We start from the raw sequence: 24,668 nt of genomic DNA on the forward strand, positions 1-24,668 counted from the left end.
TTCTCCTACAGGTGAAGAATCATACATCAGATCAGGAAGGCTGCCAGTAGAAGGTTGGAAACACCCTCACACCACTCACCCCTGCCCTGCCCTGCCAGGCTCCTCAGCTCTAGGCACCTTCCTGAGGATTCATTTCTTGACTTGAGTGGTTTTTCAAAGGCCTCCCGGTGGCACCCATGCAATCCATTCTGGGGCAAGGGCAATGAAGTGGAGGCACAGCTCTGCCAGACCAGCCAGGAAGCCTCCCCCAAGTGCTGGCTTTAGTTTTGAAGGTCATTTCCAGATGACAGTCTGAGGACTGGCAGGGATGGGAGAGAGGAGGTCTGCAACTGCCTAGCACCAGCTCACTATCCTCATAAAGCTGAGGCTCACTCTTGCAAGAACAGCTGGACAGCCCCCACCCCCACCCCGCCCCAGAGCCCCAACAGCCCTCTGACTGCTGCTAGTGCTTCAGCTGCTCTTTTCCCCTCTCAAAGCCCCACCAGGGCTTTGACACCTGTCTGGGTGTCAATAGGGTATTATCATTTTTATGTCACTCCTATATTATTTCTTGCTGGTGAGGTATTATGTATTTCAGGTCTGCTTTAGAAATGTATTATGTCACTGAAAGAAAATAAAACTTGTATTTTTTTCCCCTGGTCAAGGGTTCTTGGTGTGGTCCTTCAGCTGCCCCAGGCCAGCCCTTGCCAGAGAAGCTGAGCAGGCCCCTGAGACACACAAGCTCAGAAGCTCATACCAAGCCAGGCCAGAGAGGGGACCAAGCTGCCCTTCCTTCCTCCATTCCAGACCTAAGCACAAACCCACAAGGAAGATTCCACCTTTGTGGTCAGACTAGCCAGTTCTGCCCTAAAGAATGGCCAGACTGCATCTAGTTTCCCAACATCCAGAAACTCTCACTCCTAGCAGTTCAAATGCCCTCTCCCAGGAGCCAAGACTGAACCAGGGACACCATGACACGTTTAAGACAATGCTGTCTCAAGCCCTTGACACCAAGAGTCCAAGAACACACTACCCAGCTTAGAAGAGCTTTTTAAATCCTGTACCAAGAACAACAGAAGACCTTTTCAGATGTAAGAAGGCACAGCCCCCTTGACCAACTATTCTCTCAAAAGCAGCCCAATTATATAGGAGGGAGTCACTGGCTGGCCTGTATAGGGCCCATCCTTTACAAGACATCAGCTCCAGGTTCCGCTTTCCAGGCAAGTCCAGATGAAGTCCTTTCCAACTTGGGAGTCAGGCTGCATTCGCAAGTTTCCTTCAACGGTCGTGGCTGGAAGCCAACTCAAGTACAAAAGTTTCTTTAACGTAACAGTTTGTAAAAAATCGTTCCAACAGAGGTGTCCAGGTGCATCAATTCCAAGCGCGCCTCCCCAGATTCTCTCCTGTGCTCCGAGTTCTCAGCTCCCTACAGTCTGCAAGTCGACAGCGCGGGTCCTTTCGGTGACAGTGGCAGCTTGGTCCTGGGCGTCCGTCGTGGCCCAGGCTTCCAGTTCAGGGCGGCGCGGCGGTGCCCCTTCGGCGGGCGGCCCGCACCAAGCACTGCTGCAGAACGGGGTAGAGGCGCTGGCAGCCCTCGAGACCCAGGCGCACGGCCTCCGCCCAGCTTTCGGTAGGGCCACCCTCCCCGCTGCCCAGCAGCCCGGCCACCTGGTTGAGGACGGGCATGAGCGCCACGGTGAGGCTGGCGGCGGCGCGTTCCTCCTCGAGGAGCGTGGGATCCAGTAGCCAGATAGGCGCAGGCCCCGGCGCGCGGCTTAGGCCGCAGCCCACTACCAGGTCGTACATCTCGATGCCCGCATCGGCCAGGGCGAGCGAGGCGGCAGTGAGCGCAGCAGCCAGCGCAGAGCCGCCATCTTCTAGCAGTAGTGCGGACACCTCGAGCTGTGCGCGCGGGTAGCGGCCCAGGCGCACCGCCGGCTCCAGTGCCTCTTGCAGCGCCAGTGCCAGCTCGCGCTCTTCGCCGCCGCCTGGGGGAGCCCGGCGCCGACGGCCCGAGAAGGGCGCACGGCGGAAGTCGCAAAGCAGCCGGCCGCGCAACGCGGCCGGAGCCTCACCGCCCGCTCCGGCCGGGCCGCTGCCGCGCTCGCCGCCCTCGACCTGGCGCGGGCCAGACACGGCGCACAGAACCTTGGTGCCTCCCGCCTCCAGGTAGGCGGAGCCCTTCGCCTGGCTCAGCAGCCCCGCGCGCGCGTACACGGGACGCAGCCGTGTCGAGTCGCGAGAGGCTGGCTCCTCGTCTTCGTCAGCCGCGTATAGCTGAGGCGGCTGCGACTCTTCAGGCCCGCGGATGCGGCGGTGGTCCCCAGGCATGACGACGCCTGGTGTGCTAGCCGCTTCCGCCCGCTTAAAGCTCCGCGCCCGCGCGAAGACTGTCGGGATAGCGGCGGGCGGCGCCGTACTGCCCCCTGCCGTCTCGGAGGGAGAACGGCGAGCGCTGCAGAACCCGGGGGCCGCAGCCAGGACGCCCAGTTCTGAGTGGATGGGTGCATAGATGGACCGGGTTGGCCTGCAGAAGTGGGACCTGGACCGGCCCAAATGACCTCTAGCCACAGGACCAGGTAAGTCCAGGGCTTACGTCTTCTTCCTTCACTTGTGAAGGTTGTAGTTATTTTAATTTTGCATTTATTTGTGACTATTTTATGTACCCCACTGCCTGGCCCAAGAGGGCAGTGACGTTTTTGTCTTAGTCATTCTGTACATCAGTGCCCTGGCTGGCATAAATGCTTGTCAAGTGAATGAACGTAAGTGTGTCTCTCCTGCATTGGATTGTGTAAGCTCTTTGTACCGCTAGCACTTGTTGCTGCCAGGGCCTCAGCACCCTCCGTCTGCTTCTCATCCTCCAAGTGAGGCCAGCCCCTCAACCCCAGGCCTGTGACAGCCAGCCTCTGCTTCTCCTCCCAGCATAGATCTGCTTTTCCTCCTCCCTCTGAGTTAGCAGGGCTGAGACTGACCCTGGGCCCCAGAGCCAGCCTGCTGTACCCAGGGGACAGAAATCAGCCATAGCGAGCACAATCCAGTACCATACGCCACTGCTTCCAAACCCAGCTATCTTCAGACTTGGGTGGACACAGAACCAGGTCAGATTCTCTATCCTCACTGTCCAACTTAGGCCCAGGAACCAACAATGATGTTTAAGCAGTTTAAGGAGTAGGGGGAAGCAACTGTATCCTAACACCTCCTATACCAAAGAACGCCTCTGACCTCACACCAACCTGCACATCAAGAAAGGAAGAGGGACATGGGCCTAAGAAATGGGAGAGGTTCTCCTATAAGAGGTTCCAAGAAAGGAGCCTCTCTCTGTTTCTAGTAACCCCGTGGATCATGTTTCATTGAATGATTAATGCCTCTTTCCAGCTCACCCTCCTATTCTGTGGGCCACCTCCACCAAAGTCTTTAGGCAATCCCAGGACCCATTATTTCCAAAGTCCTGGGGTCTGGGGCTGGACTCAATAAGGACTGCAACCAGAAGCCAGCTGGAGCCACAGCAGTTATTCTGCAGACACCCAGAGAACCTCGGGCTGTCACCCTGGGGATGCCTAAGGAGGGGAGGGAAGGTAAGAGATCACATAGCATTATCAAGTATTATTGCACATGGTCCTTTTTATTCTCTGCAGCAAAAATGATTTCTCCCTGCAGACCCAGAGCTTTAGGTCTACGGAGAACTCTTTCTATAGACATAAGCGTAACAACGATAAATAGAAAACCTGGGGTAGTGGTTCTAAATAGACAGTGCTGACGTGCTGAGGGCAGAAACGTAACATGGGCATTGAGTCAGGCTGGCTCCCGGGTTAAGTTCCAGTTACTGCTGGGTTAGGAGGACACATAGGGCTGTTTAACAGTCCCAAGATTAAAATGTCCTTGTGGTGGATGGAGAGCTCTTGGCTGGACGGATGCATCCGGATGAGGGGAGATGCCTCCTAGTGGAAGCCACTCTTGCCCCTCAGTTCTTCACATCTCCCAGGTGGAGCTGGGCAAAGGAAGTGGCCAGCTGCAGCGCCTCCTGCAGGCAGCCCACATTCTTGCCTGTGGCCTGAGCAGACACGTCTTTGCCACCACCTTTGCCGTCCATTAGGCCTGACACCTGCTGTACCCACTCGCTGGCTTTCAGGCCCCGGTTGGCTGCATTCTAGAAGACAGGAAAGAGAAGTGGAAGTCAGGACAGAGGATAGGATTGAGGGAGACAAGAGACCCAAGGGAAAGAAAAAGGATGGGGGAGCAGACCTGCCCTGAGTGACACTGCCCTGAGTGACATTGCCGGTGCTGAGACAGCCAGGGTGGGCATACTGAGTAACAAAGCCAGGGATCATCCAGCAGAGGCAAACATATCCACCAGGGAAGGGAGGGCTTGAGGGTAAGGGCTGTTGGGGAGGTGACAAACAGGTGGGCAAGAGAATAACCATTTCTAACAGAGAGTACACAAACACACATGGGTCTTGGCAAACAACTATAAGCACTTAGTTCCTTGAAAACATCACTTCCCACTGGCACAGAAGTGCTGTGAGCATTACTGCAGGGCATTCTGACCTGGGGGACTTGACACAAGCACGTGATCTTGCCAGCCTCATTATCCACTGTGAAGAGCATGGCAGACGTTTGAGGGGAATGTGTCTTGAAGAGCTTCAAGGCTTCGTTCAGGGCCTATGAGGAAAACCTGGCATCAGGCCATGGCCCTGGGAAAGGGGGCCATGCTCTCCACAAGTGCAGTGGGTTTGCAAAGCTCAGTTCACAGAGCCCCCCACCCCTTCTAAGAGCAGGTGCTGGTCCCAGGAGCCTGGATGAAGGACTCAAGCACAGTGCCTCACCCACCCTCTGGCTCTGAGGTTTGCCTTCCACCTCCAGGAGCCACAGCTTTCCAGGCACCAGACCTCTCCATGGCTCAGCCTAACCTCAGTCCCAGAGAGTGGGTCCTCAGGCAACTACTCTGCTCAGAGCCACAGAGCTCACACTTCAGCCACCAAAGGGCTGAGATCCCAAGAGAAGGAGACAAGCAGTGGAAAGGCACAGAGCAGCATGTGGAGCCCCAGCCCCTGGGTTACCTTGGCCGAGGCGCCGCTCTCCATCTCCAAGATGACAAGGGGCTGGTTGGGGTTGCTGTCAATGAGCTGCTTTGTCTTCTCCAACACCTGCAAGGAGGCAAGTCCAGAAGAGTAGCCTCAGGTCAAAGGCCCAGACGTTTACCCAGCAGTCTGCACAGCCTCGGCTAGGGAAATTGTCCTGGTTCCCTTCCAGCCACCAGCACTGCCAGGACTCACTCGCTTCTGGACATCAGCTTTGCTAGCCCGGTCTAGATCATCCATGATCTTCTTCAGGGACCTGAGGTTCTCCCGGAATTCATCCTTCTGCCACTGGGGGATGACTGCGGTAGCCAGGGCCTGGAACGAGAACAGAACACCACTGGGATCTCGACCATGAGGAGCTAGGATGTGAGCCCATCCCACCCTTCTGGCTTTGAACAGCAAAGTCCCCCAGTAGTGTCCAGAGGAGAGAGAACACAAAAACAAAAAGGTATCCACTGGGCCTGAGACCCACCCTTTTATGAACAACTGCATCAGTTGTAGCGAGTAGGGCTGGAGAGAAAGGAGCAGACTAGAGAGAGCTGGACCCTCTGTTAGACCTGGTCCCTACAAGGCAGTGAACAAAGCCTGTGAAGGGCTAATGGGAGGCCCCTGAAAACCAACAAACATGGGAGGCCTGGAGACAGTGGGCACTTGGCGCTCCCCCGACTCCCTCCACACCAGTGCCCACTGAGTTGGAATGGGCTCTTCTGCCATTGGCAATGGGGGCATCTGGCAGGCTCCAGGGGTCTGTAGACCAGGAGCCATGGAGTCCCCCTTACAAGAATGCCAGACAATAGAAGTCAGTCCAAAGGCCCTGTGCGCTAAGAACCAGGACCCGAGGAGGGAGGCTGTCCCTACCTCACCAAGGTCAGCAATCTCCCTCTGCACGTCCTTATTTGGCGCAGTCTGGGCCTTCACTTTGGCCTCCATGAGAGAGAGAGAGTTCTTCAAGCTTTCTGCTTTCCTGAGGGCCTGGGAGGACAGTCACAGCTGTAAACTCCAGGTCAGGTAACTTTCAGCTTCATGATTCTATCTATAAACAACTGTGGCAAACACTGACGGCAGGTCATGGAACAACACAACCCCAAGACGCCAGAACTTTCTCTTCCTTCAGGGACCAAGCGTTTGCAACCTCATGCCCCAGAAAGGAGCACTTTCCTCACACACCACGACAGCAGAACTCAAGTTCAGGGTCTGACAGAGAACTCACACATCCTGTCACACCCCACGAAATGATCACTCCCCAAGCTTCGGCACACATAGGGCACATCCCCATCCCCAGAGCAACTGTCCCCGTGGTCCATGCCTCTCAAACTAGGTACGTACTCCTAGGGAGACATAGCTAAGTGCTGGGGGCACAGAAACTATGGCTTACCCTCCTAAACACAGATGTGTTGTGGCACAGAATTTACATATATTTTAAAGATTGAACATAAGGTAGCTAGAAAGCCTTGTGTGGCAGTGGCTTTCTCCTGCCAGGCAGGGGTATCTGGAGGATATTTTGGAGGCAGCACTGCACCTCCAATTCTGACCGCAGCAGCCACAGGACCATGTGCACTGTGGATTCAGAGTCTAGACTTCTCTTGCCTTGTTCACATGAGCCACAAACCAGCCTGACCTGCTCACCTTCTGGGCTTCAGCACCTGTGACAGCAACAATCCTCCGGATGCCCTTGGCAATGGCTTCTTCACTCACAATCACAAAAGCTCCCGCATGACTCGAATTTTGCAGGTGACTGAATGGCAGAAAGCAAAGTCCATGGCGATGAGGAAGACCGGGCACCCCGGTCCTCGCCACACCCAGGGAGCCCTCGGCTTGGGGACATGAGCCCTATATGAGGTAGTTGTTCCCAGGGAAGCTCCGTCAAGGGGAAAGTGGGAAGAGGCCCTTCATGTGCATTTCAGAATACAGCTCTGGCTGGGAAGGGAAAGGCAGTCAGAGAAGGCCTGGCTGGGGCTGAGCATTGTTTTGTGACAATGAGCAAGACATAACCTTGCTGACCCTTAGTTTTCTTATGTATAGAATGGGGATAACACTCCCCAACAGAACTGTTGTGAAAATCAAATGAGATCAAATGAAAGTGCTTCGTAATTTCTAGTACGTAAGACATCACTGCTCGTGAGCTCTGCTTCTTCAGATTTTCCGTACTCTTTGGTGGAAAGTAAGCTACATTCTTCTATCCCTGCTCAATAGCTAGAAGTATCAGAGGGTCACCTTTAAAATCTTACCACAACCCCTTTAAACGCATAGGTTTTAGTCCCCGTTTGCTCAGAGAACCTCAAATGCTCATTAACTCTGTCATCCTGCGAGGATGATGTAAAGTCTCTGAAAGCTGTTTCCTGTGCTCTAGAGAGTGTCATATAAAGAGGTATTATGGCAGAAGTGGGACTCATTCAAGGTCCCAATTCAACTGCACAGAAGGAAGCCTGGAATGTGACCTCCCAGATCCCTGCCCCACCCTCCACACGTCCACCTGTCTCTGCCTCCCTGAGGCCCACAGGAGGCCATGGATGGGCTCTACTATGGCCTGAGAATGTTCTTTTCACCAAGATTCCTTGGGAAGCAGGAATTTCCCAGTCCAGCAGTCCATCACAGAAAGACCCCAAGGGCCAAGGAGGAGTCCAAGTTGGCAGAACAAGGGGCTCTCCCCATAGCCAAACTGAGCTGGTTCTACCACAGGGCCTGATTCAGGGGCTCTGAGACAATGAGATTAATTCCCTAGATGCTGCTCAAGCTGGCAAAGGGAACTAAGGGAGGCTCCAGGAAGGGAGAGGGGCTCAGACCAGGTCAGAAGCTCCATGTCCTTGCTGAATCCGAATTCACAGGCCTTCTTGTCAGCATCAGTTCAGAGACCAAGAGCAAGCAATTGTAAGGTAAGTGTTAAGATAACATTTTTCACCTTCCCCTTCTAGGAAGAACATTTAATCACAAACCCCGTAAATGTCAACGTCAGACTTCTGATGGAAGCCTGAGGACGCTGATTCTTGGGAACGCTGTTTGGCAACTGTATTTCTGAGGACTTTACTTCAACCTCAAATGATAGCTGGTCTAGCTACTACCTACATCCTCCAAGGGTAATGCAAATGAGTACGAGGCAGGTCCACCCACTGGTCCGAGGTACTCACGTTCCCCCACAGAACTCAACAGAAGTGAGTGAGCCAGCAGGACCAGAAGGGTCATCCAACAGCTCAGACACCGGGACCCCAATGGAGACGACTCGCACTGGGTCAGGATAAGTCTCATCAAACACAGCCCGCAGGCCCTGGATGGCTTTAGCTGCTGCCAGAGGACAATCCTGGGTGTAGACGGGCTGCCATGGATAGAAGACAGAGAAAAGGCTGGGAAAAGATCTTCTCTGGAGGTGGAAGCAGTAGAGATAGAAACAGGCAGGGCTCTGGATTTCTAATCCCAGTTCTGCATATAATGTGCCCTGAGCCTCTTGAAATAAGGCCCTACATATAAAGCCAAGGGGATCAAAATAGGAATTTCTAACTATTTTGTTAAGCCATGAACCAAATCATAAATGGATGTGCTATATGTAAAACAGACCTAACTAGAAAAGCTCTGATTGTTCTAAGGAGGGCATGAAACAAAGACCTCCCCTTAAGCCCCTCCACTGAACGCCGCCACTACCCACTACTCAGCAGAGTTGAGAATCACTGCTTTAAGCAAATCTGTGTGCAGGACAGAATATGGTTTGACAGAGTAAGAGCATTTGGGCTGCTGAGGCTCCATGGATAGAAAGCGATGGTGCAGGAAGGTGTGAAGTTCATGACCCAAGAACTCACATGTAATACAACCTACCTTGGCTGCCTCAATCATCTCATTAGCAATCTCCTCAGCCTTCTTGATCTGTTGAGTAGACATGGCTCCCTTGGCAGTGAAGTCAAACCGAAGGCGGTCAGGAGCAACCAGGGAGCCTCTCTGGTCAGCCTCCCCAAGCACCGAGCGCAGGGCGAAGTTCAGGATGTGGGTGGCTGTGTGGTTGCTCATGACAGGCCTCCGTCGGGGCTGTAAGGGGCAGAGCCAGCTGGTGGAAAGGTCTACAGTGGACTGCTGGTCAGCCCCCAGCACCTGCTGCCCACTTTTTCCCAAGTACTAGAGTTTTTAGTTGGACATAAGGCTACCCAGAATAAAAACTACATTTCCCAGGTTACCTTGCAGCTAACTGTGGCCATGTGACTAAATTCTGGTTAGTGGGCTATAAGCAGAAGTGAACACCCTCAAAGGGAAGGAACATGCCGCCCCACTCCTCTTTCTCACTGTCTAGAACAGGAGTTGGCAAATTATGGCCTGTGGGCCAAATCTGTCCTGCGGTCCATTTTTATAACTAGGTTTACTGGAACACAGCCACACGTGAGTGTTTACACATCACCCATGGTGCTTTTGCGCCACAACAGCAGAGTTGAGTAGTTGTGATGGGGACCATATGGTTCAGAAAGCCAAAAATATTTACTATCTGGAAATTTACAAAAAAGTTCACCAACCCCTGGCGTAGAAAACAGATCTGATAGCTGTCTTCTTGGACCATGAACTCAAGGACAGCACCCCAGGAAAGATGGTGGAACAAAAAGCAAGGAAGAGCTGGGCCCTATGACTTTGTGGAGCAAGACCTCTAGATCAGCTTACACCTTCAGGTGAGAAACACATTTCCGTCTTGTTTTAAGCTACCATTATTAGAGCTCTGTCACATGCAGCAGAACCCATTTCTTCATTAATACAAGATCCTTAGCTCCTGAAAAAGTATTTGAGGTTAAATTGGAGAAAGGCAATCCATGAAAATGAGTCTATAGGATCTCAACTGTAATCACTGTGGTCTGACTTGGGAACACACAGACTTAATTCTCAGTCACGTCCCTCACAAAACTCACTCCTGCACCTTACTTATAATAGCCTACTTACAATTTCACTTAGGAGGGGCAATAATGATGGACCAATCTGAAGCCAAGGGAGGGGTTGAATTCTTTTCATAACGTGTATCAGATCACCTTAGTGTACACCTTAAATATCTTATATGCCATTTAGGCCTCAATAAAGCTGAAATTTATTTTTTTAAAAAGGGGAGATGATTACTAACCAGCATCAAGCAACTCACCTCATCAATAAACAGCCGGACTTGATCCCCCACTTTCAGGCTGCCATAGACCGTCCCTATGTGTAGCACATACCCTCCTCGGACCTGAGCATTCTTCACTGTAAACTCGGTTTTCTAAGAGGAGTCAAAGAGGAGACCAATAAATAAATAAATCCAAATATATACATATGTGTACATATAAAAATATATATAAATGTATCATATGTAAATTCTCCCTTTATATATACAAATTAGACTCACACACACTAAGACTCTAAGACTCTAAGACTCTTCTTACTGGTGTGTGTGTGTAAATATATGTATATACCATTATTACCTAATATATAATTATTTATATACACATATGCACCACTATAAACCTACAGACCATTGTATACACACAGTACTTTCTACACGTACACACATGTATGTGTGTATATATACACAGGCACGGACACACACACACATATACTCCATTAAAGAGCATCTTACAGAATTAAAGCTACCATGAGGAGCCTCAAGCCCATAAAGTCAGAAGTGGCAGCATAAGAGGCCAAGTCTTCTACAAGGACATCTGCCCTCCAGAGAGCTGCCTCTCCTCATTTATGAGGAAAGCGTAGAGAACAGAGGATCAACCTAAGCAGCCAGGCTGCAAGGATCCTACTCCCAGGGGACCTAACAGTGATGAAGACAACACAGTACAAGAAGCAGCTCCCTCAGCTTCAGAAATACCATGAAACGCAACTCAAAGACAGGTAGTGTGTGCCCCTCAAGGCCGGGAGCACTAAGGAGCCAGAAAAGCTGCCTGGGTCCCAGCCCCGTCCTTTGTTGGACCCCCGCCCCTGCTAACAAGGAAGAACTGTTGGCTCACATCTTCGCTGCTGTCATCAACCTTCACCAGGTAGCCTTCATCGTAGATCTGCCCTCCTTGCTCGGCATAGAAACAGGTCTTGTCCAGCACCACTCCACACTCCTGGCCTGTGGACACTTCTTCCACAAACATCTTGTCTCTGCGCAGAGCCATCACTGTAGCCACTGCGCTCTCAAACGCTGCACAGAAGAGGAAAAACAGTGTCAATGACTTAATTCACATATTCTTATCTGGCTTTTGTTGGATTCTATTTCTCAAATTTTCTGTAGGCCCTAATTGTCTAATTTTATTTTGGAAGCAAGTTTCCACAAAAGGACTTAATATGCTGGTTTTCTACAGGAGAATACAACACTCAGTAGGGTGACCAACTGTTCTGGTTTGCTTGGGACCAAGGGGTTTCCCAGGATGTGACACTTTTTCAGTGTCAACACTGGGACAGTTCTGGGAAAATGGGACGGCTGGCCACCCTAACTCTGAGCTACTGAGCAGAAACCTGGTGAATTTGATTAGTAGGTATTTAATAGTAATAAATTCCCTGCTCCAAGGTCAATTCATAAAGAATGTATTCATTTTGTGGGCTTCTTTGGATAGATTTAGGTCTCTGCTGGAACAAAAAAAGCAAAAATGTGTACCGCCTGTATATTTCTTTAAGTCATCTTAACTTTGGGATGCTACTATCATAATGCAAAATTCAACAGCCACTGTGGACTGTATCCATGTTAACTTCCCTGTTTTCTGCAAGATGTTAGTAATTTCCTGGTAATGTCTTTTTTACAACTTCCTGTGAATCTATAATTATTCCAAAATAAAGAGTAAGAAAATCAATTGCCAAGGATCTCCGTGACTATAAAATCACTTATCTTGACTACACAGTACCACAGGAGTGGCTACCATGGATGTCTTGGGTTCCTAATCTACACGCTTCTCTTGAAAACCACTCCAGATGAGCACAGTAACATACCGTAGCTCCCACTGGAGTCTGAATGGTAATTATACTTCGGGGAATCATCTGTTGCCTCCAGACCCCTTTCCCGGAGCTCTTCAATAGCATATATGTCCAGCATAATGAGGTCTTCCCCACTGGCTCCCTTGCCTTGTGATTTCAGCTGCCAGTAAGAGAAATAAGCACAAGTTACCTTAATGTCAGAGAAAAAGAACTCTGAAGGGCCCCAAATTGCTAAACAATGCTCAATGTAAAGCTCTAAAACAGTTTTTCAATCTCAGCACTACTGACATTTGGGGCCAACTAATTCTTTGTTCTGGGGGGCCATTGACTGTAGGATGTTGAGCAGCATTCCCAGCCTCTACCCACTAGATGACTGAAGCATCTGCCACTAGCTGTGAAAACTAAAAAATGTCCTCACATGTTACTGCCAAACAGCTCCTGGAGGGCCAAACTGCCCCAACTTGAGATTCACTAGTCTTGGGAAAAACAGAATTTCTAAGACATGAATGGAAGGAAACTCTTGCTTTGTAGCAAAAGTGCCAGCTTGCTTGGTGCTGAGTTTCTTCCTCACTCCCCAGATGCTTTACCTGGGCCAGTTTCCTCTCCTCTTCAAAGCCATCCATATCTACCACCAGGCCCTTCTCCTCAGCAATCAGTCCGGTGAGATCCACTGGAAACCCATAGGTGTCATAGAGGAGCCAAGCAGTATCCCCTACACAGCACAAAGGAATCGTGTAAGAATGGCAGAGACGGCCCCCTTCTTTTCCAGCCCAAGCCCTTCCCAGGAGGACACTAGCAGTGACAGAAAGGATTATAAAGCAGGCAAGTTAGTATTGGTTCTGTGTATCTGTCAGAAAATCCATCAAATCTTTTGAAATTGACCTGGAAGAAGCACAAGAGGTCCCTGAAAAAGTTCTGTTTCTTAATCTGAACACAAGTATGTTCAGTTTGTGGAAATTCATCAGGCTTTCCCCTTGTACTTTATATTATACTTCAATAAAAATTATAATCTTTTGGAATTAATTTTCCTGTCTGGTAAAAAATAAAGCAACTTGCAGAAGTGTATACTATATGTTCCCATTTTTGCTTGTGTACACACATGTACACACACACATACACCCCTACATATACACATTTGTATACAACTAGAGAAAAGTCCTAAATAGTTATATACCAAATTCTTAAGAGTTGTTACCTCTTGAGAAGTGAGCTTGGGAAAGAGGATTTTCACTTTTTACTTCTACTGTTTGAATACTTTGCTACGATAACATATTACTTTTATAATCTTACTACAAACCCCATTTTACACAAAAAGCAGTTTAACCAAGTGATGCTGAGCCTTTGGAGACACAGGAGCCAATGTCAGTTTGTGAAAAATGGGCTTGTCCTTTCCAGAATGAATCAGGCTGATGAAGAAAGGAAAAGACTGGTCCTTACCGGGAATGGTTCTGTTGTCTCCTAGGCTCTGAATTTTCCGGTCCAGGATGCGACGCCCTCTACTGAGAGTCTTGAGAAATTGCACTTCTTCTTCATTAATGATGTCCTTCACCATATCTGGGTCCTTCTTTAGCTCAGGAAATGCATCTCCCTGGCAAATGGGAAACAGAGATGTGGGCCCAATAAAGCCAGGACCTATGCCATGACCCCTCTAAAAATTCTCATTAACACTATGCTATTCCCTACCCTACCCCTCTTAAGGTATGTGCTCTAGTACAGACGAGGTAAGCAGGAAATATACCTACCAGGGACTGGACGACAACATCTACTAATGTAGCAAAGAAACCCCTGCTGGCGTTGAGTTTTTCATGGGAGTATCGAACAGCCCGGCGGAGAATCCGTCTCAACACATACCTGTAAGAGGCAGAACCCAGTCCCCTGCTAGACAACACTCCCAACCAAGAGTTTTGCAGTGGGTCCTTTGGAGTTCCATCCAAAGCAATACGGCCAACTTTTTAGTCTTTCTCTTTCAGAGACTTCCTTTTTTCCTAAGCCTGCTGCTTTCTGCATTCCCCTAAGGCCATTAACATTAATTCCAGCATAAAACTCAGTAACATACCCACAAATACACATCAAGGATGAGCTGGGATAACTTTGGTTTATTTTCCAACCTTGTTCTGCAGAACCAGAGATGGAGGCAAGAAGTATAGACCAGATAGCTGACTTGATGCCCACAATCCCAGGTCCTGCCGGTCCGTAATGGGATTACTATCTACCCTGCCCCTGCCAATATCTTATCAGATAACCTTAAATACAATCCTTATCATCTTGTACTTAGCAGCAAAGATTTAATATAGTGATGACTCTTTGAAATGAGCTGAAACTCCTTTTATCTTTAAAAAAAATAAAGGGATCCCTCCAACTAACTAGAAGACAAAGGAAACAATGATGAAGTGTGACTTTAAGTTCCAGAGAGAGTCAAAAAACTCACAGCGTCAGTGTCAGTCCTAACCCTGTTCCACGTATAGCACTTACCCTCGCCCAGTGTTGTCAGGTCGGCCGCCATCGGCCAGAGCCACAGTGATGGTCCGAGCATGGTCAGCCAGCACCCGGTAGGCCATGTCGATTCCATCAGCATCATCAGCACCCACCTTCCCAGTGTATGGCCGGGCACCTGTGCCCTACAGATAAAAACCAGGAAGTAGCTCATCAGGAATCAGTCCTTCTGGCATTGTCTTACCCTGGGAGATTCTGAGAGGACTGTGGGGGCATTAGGAAAAAGAATGACCCTCTGCCAGATCCTATAACTCCAAGAAATGCAACAGCAGCAGGAGTGAAGAGCCTCCAGCCAGGCCCCTGCAGACACTAAATTACAGTGCCTTGGGCTGAGACCTTGTGTTAGGTTGGCAGATGGTCACAAGTACCCTCAGATGGCAAAGAATATGACTTTTATACTTGACAGTACTAATGAGAGAGTCCAGCCTAGAAACCTCCACAGAAGTTTGCAATAGGACCAGTACCTTCTGAATGGCTTCAAAGTATGGGACAAAAAGGTCAGTGTCATAGTTGGACATCTTATTCTGCAGCACAGACACGAGTCGCTCCAGGCCCATTCCTGTGTCAATGCTTTTCTTGGGAAGAGGTTTCAGAACGCCATCGTTTTCCCTGCAAGATCCAGAGAAAGAGGAAGATGAAACAAGGACACAGGCTGCCACCTCTCCCTGCCAGGTAAACTCACTTAGCATAGTTTGCAGGCTGTGACTATCTGCCATTTGCCTCTGCCCATTTTGGTGGGAGGAAGGGAATGGAGGGAAAAAGGGAAGAAATACTCTGGGGATCATTAAAGAGTGAGGCAAGTTTCAAGGAAATGGGCTTTAAAAGAGCAGTCGAAATTACAGCAAAAATGACATTACAGGAATATCACTTAAGCAGATATTATGGAGAATAAAACTAGTTAATAAAATAAGCCCAGCCTTGTCCCAGAGATCAGAGGAAAAATCTGAGAAATAAAATTTAAAGAATGTCCCCAAGATCCCATGATGCCTGCAGCGCCTGCTGTAGTACTGCTCCACTGTCCCCAAAGATGAGAATAAGGAGACAGCCATGTGTCTGAGTTCCTCTTTCTCTACTTGGTTTGAGGAAAGGTCCCATTCCTAGCTGTTCAGGACCCCACAGCCACCTGTTATATTGGATGAACACAAGGTTCCAGATCTCCAGCACATTGGGGTCATCCTGGTTGACGAGGTGTGCAGCATCCCGACCACCAATCCGGTCATAGTGGATCTCACTACAGGGACCACACGGGCCCGTGTCACCCATCTCCCAGAAGTTATCCTTCATGTTGCCAGGGAGGATTTTGGCGTCATCCAGCCTACATGTAGTAGGGAAGATAAGCCCAGTTACAGCCGCTGACAGGATTCCAGCCAGACGTGCAGCCACCACAAAAGGAGATCCTTATGCATTTCTAGAAAGAAGGCTCACTCTTTGGTGATTATTAATCCTGAGTCTGCATACAAATCCTGCTCAAGAAGCAGGACATGATTCTTCTCAAGAGAGACTACAATAAAATACAAAATATACATGTGCTATGGACATAACTAAATAAAAATATGCCAAGATATAGATAAAGCCTAGAAAGGAACACATAAAAATGAAAACTTTTATGCTGCATATGACAGAATTTAAACAAATCTCTTTCCACATTTCTTTGCAAATGTTCCTTCATTTTTATAAATGAAAACAATTATATTGTATGACAGTATAAGTGTTAAAAAGCTTTTGATTATTTAAAGTCACCTCACTATACCCCAATTTGTCATCTTTTTTATCTTAAAATGATACCCAGAAGAATTTAATAAGATTAAAACATTTCCAAAATATTTGATTCTGCTGAGAGTTGCTAGAAAACAGAGCACTCCAAAAAGATTATGCTTGCTTGAAAACAAAGTACAGATATACATAAACCAAGTAAAGTGGATTCAAAAAGTCAAGATCAGTATTTAAATTTCATATGCGTCACTACCCAAAACATCCAAGTACATTTAGACTATAGAGTCTAATCAAGTAGGGTTTCAGACGAAGTACAAGGGGAAGCTGGATTGGAATAATATACCTGGACTAAAAGTTAAAAAAAAAAAAACAAAAAACAGAAGCAACACTGCTTAAGCATACTAAAAGGCTATGCACTAAAGGAAAAGAGAGTTTAAGTAAAAAGAACAAAAAAATGAGACAAAGACATCATGGGAATCCCAGCTATCCACATGGGATCATCACCCCAGCTGCATTCCCCGAGGCAGCACTTCATAAATTCTCTTAGGTTCAAGACACAGAGCACACACTGCTCATCTATCATGTTAACTTTTATGCCACATTATTTTATTTTAGGATTATATTATGTTTAAAAAAAACCCCAAAACTTCCTTTGTCCTAGACATGTTTGATGCCATTACATTTCCATAAGAAATAAACTGTTTCACATGAAGAGTACACTCCATTGAAAAAGACACACATGTACATGCAGGGCTACAGAAACAGGGAAAAAAGCCTGGAAGACTGTATCTGGGGTATTAAACTATTAACACAGACTAATCATAGGGATCTTCCATTTCCTATTTTTTACATTTCCGTATAGTTTGATATTTCACAACATATGCACTATATGTACAATTTCTAACAAATATACAAAAAGGACAAAAATGAGAGATTCTTTATGTTGGCTTTCAACAACAGAATGATCAATTAAACCTACTAAGAAGCGATGGATGCATCGAAGGATAATTACTCCCAGTCACCTCCAACTCCACCTCAAACGTGCCCCAAGTTTGAAGACCTCACTCTGGTACTGAGTGTAGGAATCAATTTATTCTTCCATACTCTCAACATGTGAGCCGCATTCTTACCCCAAATTTTGCCAGATCTGTTTGCACTCCAGGTCTGGTTCTAAGCCTGCTGCTTCATCTCCACCAAAGTAAGTAACGTAGAGTCTTTCAATTGGAATGCCAAACTCTTGGGTGAGAAGTTCTAGAGCCATCTTACATGCCAATCCCTACCAAAAAAACAAACAAACAAACAAACAAAAAAGATGTGGAACATGGCCAAACCAAAATCTATTTAGTGTTGAGTATGAAAAGGCCAGTTCCTGGAAACACAGATATAAAAATACAGTATCTTCACCATAAACAGCCAAATTCAGGATCAATTTACACAAGAAATCCAAATGTAAACTGAAATCATCAAATTACAAGTACAGCTTCCAAGAATTCTTAGAATTAATGCCTTTCATTTCTGAATCTCCTACATGATATTCTGTATTTTGAAACAAGCAAAATTAGAACCCACTTCCCTCAGTAGAAATGAACATTTTGCTCAAAATCCAAACAGATCTCCTCTTTGAACTTACCTTGAAGTAATCTCCAAAAGACCACGAACCCAACATCTCAAAGAAGGTGTGATGATAGACATCCTTGCCCACGTCATCCAGGTCATTGTGTTTGCCCCCAGCCCGGATGCATTTCTGTGTATTGGCAGCTCTGCTCAGCTTTGCCATGGGGTGAGATGGGTCAATAGTATTCAGAAAGATGGGTTTGAACTAAAAAAGAAGGGAAACATTTCAACTCTTAAAGAGCTACAGATATATCAGATGGTCACATGCTGGCAGGAAGAGACCACACATAAACTGTTCAGTTCTGGATTTGATTAGCCTGCAATACAGAAACTTATCAGAGGCAGGTGGCCTGCTGGGGCTGCAAAAGAAGTAGCCTATCTTGGAGCAATTCCTCCTTGGTCCAAATTCTCTAATGATCCCACCACTGTCAGTAACACCACCTGCACAAAGGAAAGCCCTGGCAGAGCTGAGATAACAGCTAAAGTTGATGCAGTAAAACCTGTGCTTCCTCGCAAGGCTCTGACAGGGCTTATCCCATCTTTCTGGAAGAATTTATTCTAAAACTGATGTGCTGGCTTGGTAGTAAAGGTGCCAAGGAAAAAAAAATTTTTTTGAGACCTTTTAAAGGAGTAAAATCAGCACAGCTTGGTCACACTATGTCACACTAAGCTAGTGTGTGATTAGATATAGAATATTACCATCACCACAGAAAGTTCTATTGGACAGCCCTGTGCTAGACTGTAAACTCCTTAAAAGCAAAAACTCTCTTACTCAGCTCTGTATCTAGCACCTAGAATAGTACCTGAAAAAGAGCAGATGACCAATATATACTAACTCAAAAAAACAAACAAACAAACAAAACAAAACAAAAAAAAACAAAGAAGCAGAAAAGCAAAAAAAGTCAAGGTATTTCTTATTAAGAGGCAGTAGAGCACATAAGTTAAGCAGATGACCATCTGGCTTCAAATTCACGTGCCAGTTTCGTGAGCTTGGGCAGTTTACGAGTCTTCCATGTCTCAGTAGGATAGTACAGAGTGAAGATTAATGAGTTAATGTACGTAAGACACAGAAGAGCGCCTGGCTATAGCAAGTGCTCTATGCAGGCTACTAGTTACTGTTATTCAGAGACTGTTTATAAACACTGGACCCTGTGTGTGGTCTTTCCACCAAGTACAATAGCTCATATGGAGAAGACAAAGCCCATGCCTAGGTATATTTGAGTAGAACAGAATCGTTCTGATGTTCCAGAAAACCCACCATCTTGAAAGACTCCCCCTAAAATGAGTGTCCCCAATTCCAGGTGTATGCAGATGACTCATACATACAACTAAAAATATTTTTATAATTTCATAGTTAATGTTATACAAGGTGGAAAATGTTCCTGCTGTCTCTAATTTTCCATGCCATAGAAGAGACCTGAGAGAAAAGAAAATGTCAACTTATCTGAGAGTGAGACACATCCTAAATGCTGGTGGGTCCTCTGGGCTAAGCAGGAATCCCATACAACCTCCAAAGCAAAGTCCTGAGGGCACCATCTACCCTGAATCCACGTCCAGTCAACTAAATAGCTTTCAGTGCCATAGGCATATTGAAAAACTCCTTTTATTTTTTTTAATATATATTTTTATTGAAGTATAGTTAGTTTAGAACGTTATATCAATTTCTGGTGTACAGCATAATGTGAAAAACTTTTAAACGCCTTTATAAACTTGTGATGCTCCCATTATTTCAAGAGAAAATTCTTTTCTCCAACAACAAAACTTTCAAATATCTTTTATAATTCAGCTGCCCCAAACACAAATCCTACTAATAAAGTTTCTTCAGCAGGGGATCCAAATCGGCATTAGTGGCTGCAGCTTCCAGAAAGAAGTTAAAAAAAAAAAAATCAATAAAACTGTGCATGGCCTAGAATAGGAATGAAAGCAAAGCTTTAAAAGAATCCTGAAGAACTGACTTACTTAAAGAGAAAAAAAAAGGCAACAAAAAGATGAAGAACCACAACAGCTGAGATAACAAGTCTTTTCAGGGCTCAGCAAGATTAACCCAGCCTCTGATTCTAATAAATACAGCTTCTTCCTTAGGGAGAAGGCAAAACTTCACAGACTAGATACAGGCTCTGTTTTTCTTGACAGGCACACAAGTTTAATCCATGGGTATCAGAGTCTTTCATCATAATTATAATCATGTCTGAGTAGCTACTCAAACACTGTGCTAAACATTTTTAATGCTCACTGCAACCTAAAGGCAGGCAATATTATTATTCCCCATTTCCTGGGCAAAGAAACAGAGGTTCAATGACATAAACTCTGCAAGATCACACAGTAAGGGGCAGAACTGGGATTCTACTGTCTCCAGTGTGGACAAATAGCCAAAAAGGAAGGGAAAACACCCTTACCTGGTTCATGCCTGCATTGGCAAAGAGCAAAGTGGGATCATCCAATGGAATGGTGGCAGAAGAGTGAACATAGGTGTGTTCATTTCTCTTGAAGAAATCTATAAATCGCTGCCGGATCTCACTTGCTGTTAGGGTTGAGTCCATCTTGAAAATAACCCTACGGAACTAACCAAAGAAAAAATGAAGGAAAATTAGGGGAATTGAAACTGAGAGATAAGTAAGCATTACACAAGACTCTGAGCTCTCAAGCCAAGTCAAAGCAGGACCTGGGTAAGCTGGTTGATCCTAAAACCTCTATGCTATAATGTCCAAGGCTAGAATCATCATTGAAGCAAAACTTGCAGCACCAGCAGACAACAGCCCCATGTGCTATTCCTTCCCATGCCAACCTCAGTAGGTTCAATACACCAACACATCAACGGGAACAGGAGGTGGTTTCACGTATTCATTCACTGCAAGAAATGTACGGAGCATCCACTATGCCAGGCCCTCAGACAGGAATTAGGAAATAGGAATAAAAACCTCACGTTCATTGTAGGAGAGAAGCCCACTGGAGATGGGGGAGGCTAAGGAGACCTGGGTTCCAGTCCTAGCTTCAAGTCCTTAAGGGGATTACTTCACTTCACCACCAAAAGGAGGGGCCCATGCTGGATGAACTCTAAGAGCTCTTTCAGCTGTGTGTTAACCCACATGCCCAGAACCACACAAAGTTCCAATATCCCTAAAGGCAATGTCTCTAGGTTTGGGCTGACCATCTTGGGGAGGCTGTTGTCAGCAGCAGTGGACCTGGGGATGGGTCTATCTGTACAAGGGACTGCCCACCAGTAGCAGGAATGTATGTGCCAGCCTCCACTTAGCCTAAGCACCTCCAGAACTCAACTGGTAAACTGCTGCCTTCCCAGCTATTAGATTACTGGGGAGTGAGGATGCTGTAGCCACACTGAGGAGGTAGAACTCAGAGTGAGTGAAAGAGAAGGGGAATCAAAAGAGAGGGAGATTAGGAAATTAAACTTTATAATGTCAAAGCGCTTTCACGTATATTACACAATTTCTCTGAGGGGCAGTTCAGAGAGAGGTGACAGGCCTTGGTGGAGGGTACCAATCACTGGCATGGAGCTGTAGTGCTATGTAGCAATGGGCATCTAGAAAAATAGGAACCATCTCATTCACAACATGACCTAAAAGTCTCTAGAATTCTAGACCTAGCTCTAACTTTAAAAAAGTCACTTTGTTCTTGGTTTGTTTCCTTTTTTTGTAAAAACGTAGTATCTACTCTGCCTACTTCACTGTGGGTGTTGTGAGGCTCAAATGCCATCCTGTATTTGGAAGCAATTTGTAACCCGGAACAAATGGAATACTATTACTTTAAGTCACAGCTCAGTGTTTTCTTCCTTTTTAGGAGGAAGATAGAGATACACAGTGAACATGATGTGAAAAAAACGTACACTGTGAACATGAGACTGTGGCCCTCAGATTTATGTTTAACCACAATTTCAACTGATTTATCCACAACCCAATTAACTCATTATTCAAACAAAAGCCCTTTGGGCAAAAAGATGGTGGAACAATGGCTGAAAGAGTCAAAGAGCTGACTAAAACCCCCATAGCTGAGAACTTTTTGTCCCTGCGAAGGACTCAAGGCTAGGGTTTCCAGAAACATTGTCACATCACAGTCTTCCTTGTCCCTCCTCATCATGGCTCTCAATGAATCCTTTTTTTTTTTCCAATGAATCTTAATAATAGCAGCAAAAACAAATGCACAGTGCTAACTCTGGCTGAACAGCAACATCAGAACTGTTTCAGAATGTTCACTGCTCCTCCTCTAAATGTGCTACTGAGGTAAATAAGTTCCATTCCAAAAGATACATGAATTTTCCATTTTTGCTTATTCACTCATCATATGGAAATACATACAATACGCTGAGAACCAAGATGAATGAGCATCTATACCCTTAATGGGGAGATAGTCATATGCAGAAATAACTATAGTAAGGTGTAAAAGGATCCAATATGTTAACGTTAAGCCCTATGGAGGCTGGGACTATTAAAAGCCATGTTATGCGGTGGAGAGATAGCTTAAGCGGTAAAGCACATGCCTAGTATGCACAAGGTCCTGGGTTCTAATCCCCAGTATGTCCATTAAAATAAGTAAGTAAAACAAACAGACAAAAAAACGAATTACTTCTGCCTCAAAAAATAAAAATAAAGAAAATTAAGTTTAAAAAAGGAAAAAGCTGTATCACTATCACCACTCACTCATTTATTCAATATAAATATACTGGATGGCTGTAGGGGACACAGAGGTAGCACAAAGGAGAGATCTCTGAGTCCACTTCCCAGCAGAAGCTGTAAAGGTCTGAATATCTTATATCACGGTGGCCTTTACACAAAGGCTCCAGCCAGAGGAGCTTTCAACACACTTTTCATTTGCCAGGTCTGCTATCAACTCTACTCACACTCTTTCCCTTTTCCTAGTTAATTTCTCATCGTTGGTATCTCAATTCCAAAGAGCCTTATTTAAGGAAGTCTTCAGTTTCTTGATCAGATTCTCCCTAGTTTATTCTCATAGCCCCAGGGGTCTTCCTTTATAATTTCCACATGCATTTGAGGGCTTGTTTAACGTCCACCTTCCCATCAGGCCTCAAGTATCAGCCCAGTGGGAATCATGACTGGTTTTTGCTCACCAGTATGGGCATATCCTCAGCATCTAGTACAATGGTTGCCAAATAAGTATTATTACACGACTGGGTATAATAATCCTTTAATAGCAAACTATGAATGACCCTAAAGCACACTGGAAACGCAGGCTGTCTGAATAAGTAATAGCTGAACACGATGGAGCACGGAGAGCACCTCTAGACGGACCTGGACTAGTATCAGTTACTTAGCTAATTTTAATAATTGAGAATGGCTCACAGCCAGATTTCACCTGCCTGGACCGGCCGCCCCTAGGGAATTAAAACCACAGATTAAAACCTCAGCTTTGGGAGAGTAATCAGTAACAACGGTGATCCTCCCAAGATCTTGGTCTTCAGGAAGACCACCCAAAGCCACCCCACCCTCAGTGTTCCTGGGGTCTGACAAACGCCACTCTCCGGCTACGGTGTCGCCAAGCGACTGCCCCAGCCCCGGTTCCAGCCCAGGCCGCGGTTCCGTAGGCCTCACGGTGCCTGGCCGGGCTCCGCCGTTGTCGCAGCACCACAGAACTCTCTCAGAGGCCCGCCTGCTTCTCCCGAGGGTCGCAGTTCCTAACTCTTCCCTCAGAGCCCACCGCCGGGAGCCCATACTTACCTGTTCCCGCAGACACGCAGACGCACGGACCCCAGTCCACGACCCGCCGCAGCACGCACCGCCTCGTCCAATCAGAGCGCGCCGATGGAAAGTGATCCGCTGTACCTTACCTTCCCTAGATATTATTGGTCGATCAGCATGCCAATCACGCCGAGCACAAGTCAGTTTATTAGTTGGTTCCTGGGAAGGTGGCTCTAACTCGGCTGATGCAATGGCGGGTAAAGAGGGGACGGGGCATGTCACATGACAAGTTAGGCTGCAGACCTCCAGAGACCGACATGTTGGTATCCTTATGCAAAGTCCTAATTGTTGACATGGTTAATGAGGGGAAACGGTGACGTGTTTTGTAGAGGTCACAGCTCTTAGTAAATTGTCATGTTCGTTAAACAGTTGCAGAATAGCATGCAGACCTCAGAGATTCTGGATATGTTGTGTCCATCGATACACTTGTCCTTGTCAGATCTTTTCGGACATGATGTGGAAGAAATAACTTACTCATTGAGAGATCATTGAATTGGCATCTGGTTCTTGATTTGCCTTTGAAAAATACTATTTAATATTTATATGCAAGGCGTTATATTAAACATTTCATAGATCATTTAATTTTTAAACCGTATGAGGCAGGTCAACTGGCATCCCTTTTACAGATAAAGTAACTGCCTTGCCAAAGTTCACTCTGAAGAGTAAATTGAAGAGCCAAGATCCAAACTCTTGTCTAGACGTTTAACTCCGAAGCCCACGCTCTTAATCTCTCCACTATTATCTACACCATCTCATATATCTGAATAAAAGGGTATAAAATAGAGCTTCAGGTCGTAACTGAGTTAAAGATATTGCAGAAAAATCGTACTCTTTTTATGTAAAAGAGCATACTATACAAACAGAAGGTCAAGCTCAAAAGCTAGTAACAAATACTTAACTTCCCAGTTCACAGTGACTCATTAATAATAATCATCACACCTAACATTTCTTGAGCTCCCCATATGCAGCAGACACTGATCCTTAGAACAACTTTATAATGAATGACTATTAAAACCTGCTATTAACAGCTATGGAAACTTAGGCACTCAGAGGTTAAGACAGCTAAGGTCAAAACCTAGACAGACAACTGTTTATTCTGATCCAAACTGGCCCAAAATAGCATATTTAGTCTAAACAATGTAAGAAATGGTCAGACTTTCTTGCTACCATAATTAAAATGGAAAGCCAAAAT

The 24,668-nt window shown here is 46.4% G+C and overlaps 2 protein-coding genes across 2 annotated transcripts; both read right to left on the bottom strand.

Moving 5' to 3' along the window:
* Positions 1–1,012: 1,012 nt before the first annotated feature.
* Positions 1,013–2,360, bottom strand: EXOSC6 (exosome component 6). The gene has a single exon (XM_010961056.2). It carries the CDS (start codon positions 2,308–2,310, stop codon positions 1,492–1,494), a length of 819 nt encoding a protein of 272 aa, XP_010959358.2. The 5' UTR covers positions 2,311–2,360; the 3' UTR covers positions 1,013–1,491.
* A 1,220-nt stretch (positions 2,361–3,580) lies between these two features.
* AARS1 (alanyl-tRNA synthetase 1) lies at positions 3,581–23,559 on the bottom strand. Its single transcript, XM_010961043.3, has 21 exons — positions 23,456–23,559; positions 20,165–20,329; positions 17,785–17,973; positions 17,285–17,430; positions 15,565–15,756; positions 14,906–15,050; positions 14,421–14,566; positions 13,691–13,799; positions 13,386–13,536; positions 12,536–12,660; positions 11,964–12,108; positions 11,003–11,181; positions 10,153–10,266; positions 8,862–9,068; positions 8,183–8,367; positions 6,684–6,792; positions 5,916–6,029; positions 5,253–5,372; positions 5,037–5,123; positions 4,525–4,638; positions 3,581–4,126 (listed from the first exon to the last, which is right to left on the bottom strand). Exons 2-21 carry the CDS (start codon positions 20,306–20,308, stop codon positions 3,941–3,943), a joined length of 2,907 nt encoding a protein of 968 aa, XP_010959345.1. The 5' UTR covers positions 20,309–20,329; positions 23,456–23,559; the 3' UTR covers positions 3,581–3,940.
* Between the last annotated feature and the right edge of the window lie 1,109 nt (positions 23,560–24,668).

This window comes from Camelus bactrianus, chromosome 9 (assembly GCF_048773025.1).
Source record: "Camelus bactrianus isolate YW-2024 breed Bactrian camel chromosome 9, ASM4877302v1, whole genome shotgun sequence".
Classification (NCBI taxonomy): domain Eukaryota; kingdom Metazoa; phylum Chordata; class Mammalia; order Artiodactyla; family Camelidae; genus Camelus; species Camelus bactrianus.

Bases quoted from the DNA above. Each gene is read 5' to 3' on its own strand.
- EXOSC6 (XM_010961056.2), bottom strand. From the start codon at position 2,310: ATGCCTGGGGACCACCGCCGCATCCGCGGGCCTGAAGAGTCGCAGCCG.
- AARS1 (XM_010961043.3), bottom strand. From the start codon at position 20,308: ATGGACTCAACCCTAACAGCAAGTGAGATCCGGCAGCGATTTATAGAT. The intron at 15,051-15,564 runs GTGGCTGTGGGG...TGGATCTTGCAG, and splicing joins GTGTTCATCCAATATAACAG to GGAAAACGATGGCGTTCTGA. The intron at 12,109-12,535 runs GTAAAGCATCTG...TCTTACTGGCAG, and splicing joins AGGAGAGGAAACTGGCCCAG to CTGAAATCACAAGGCAAGGG.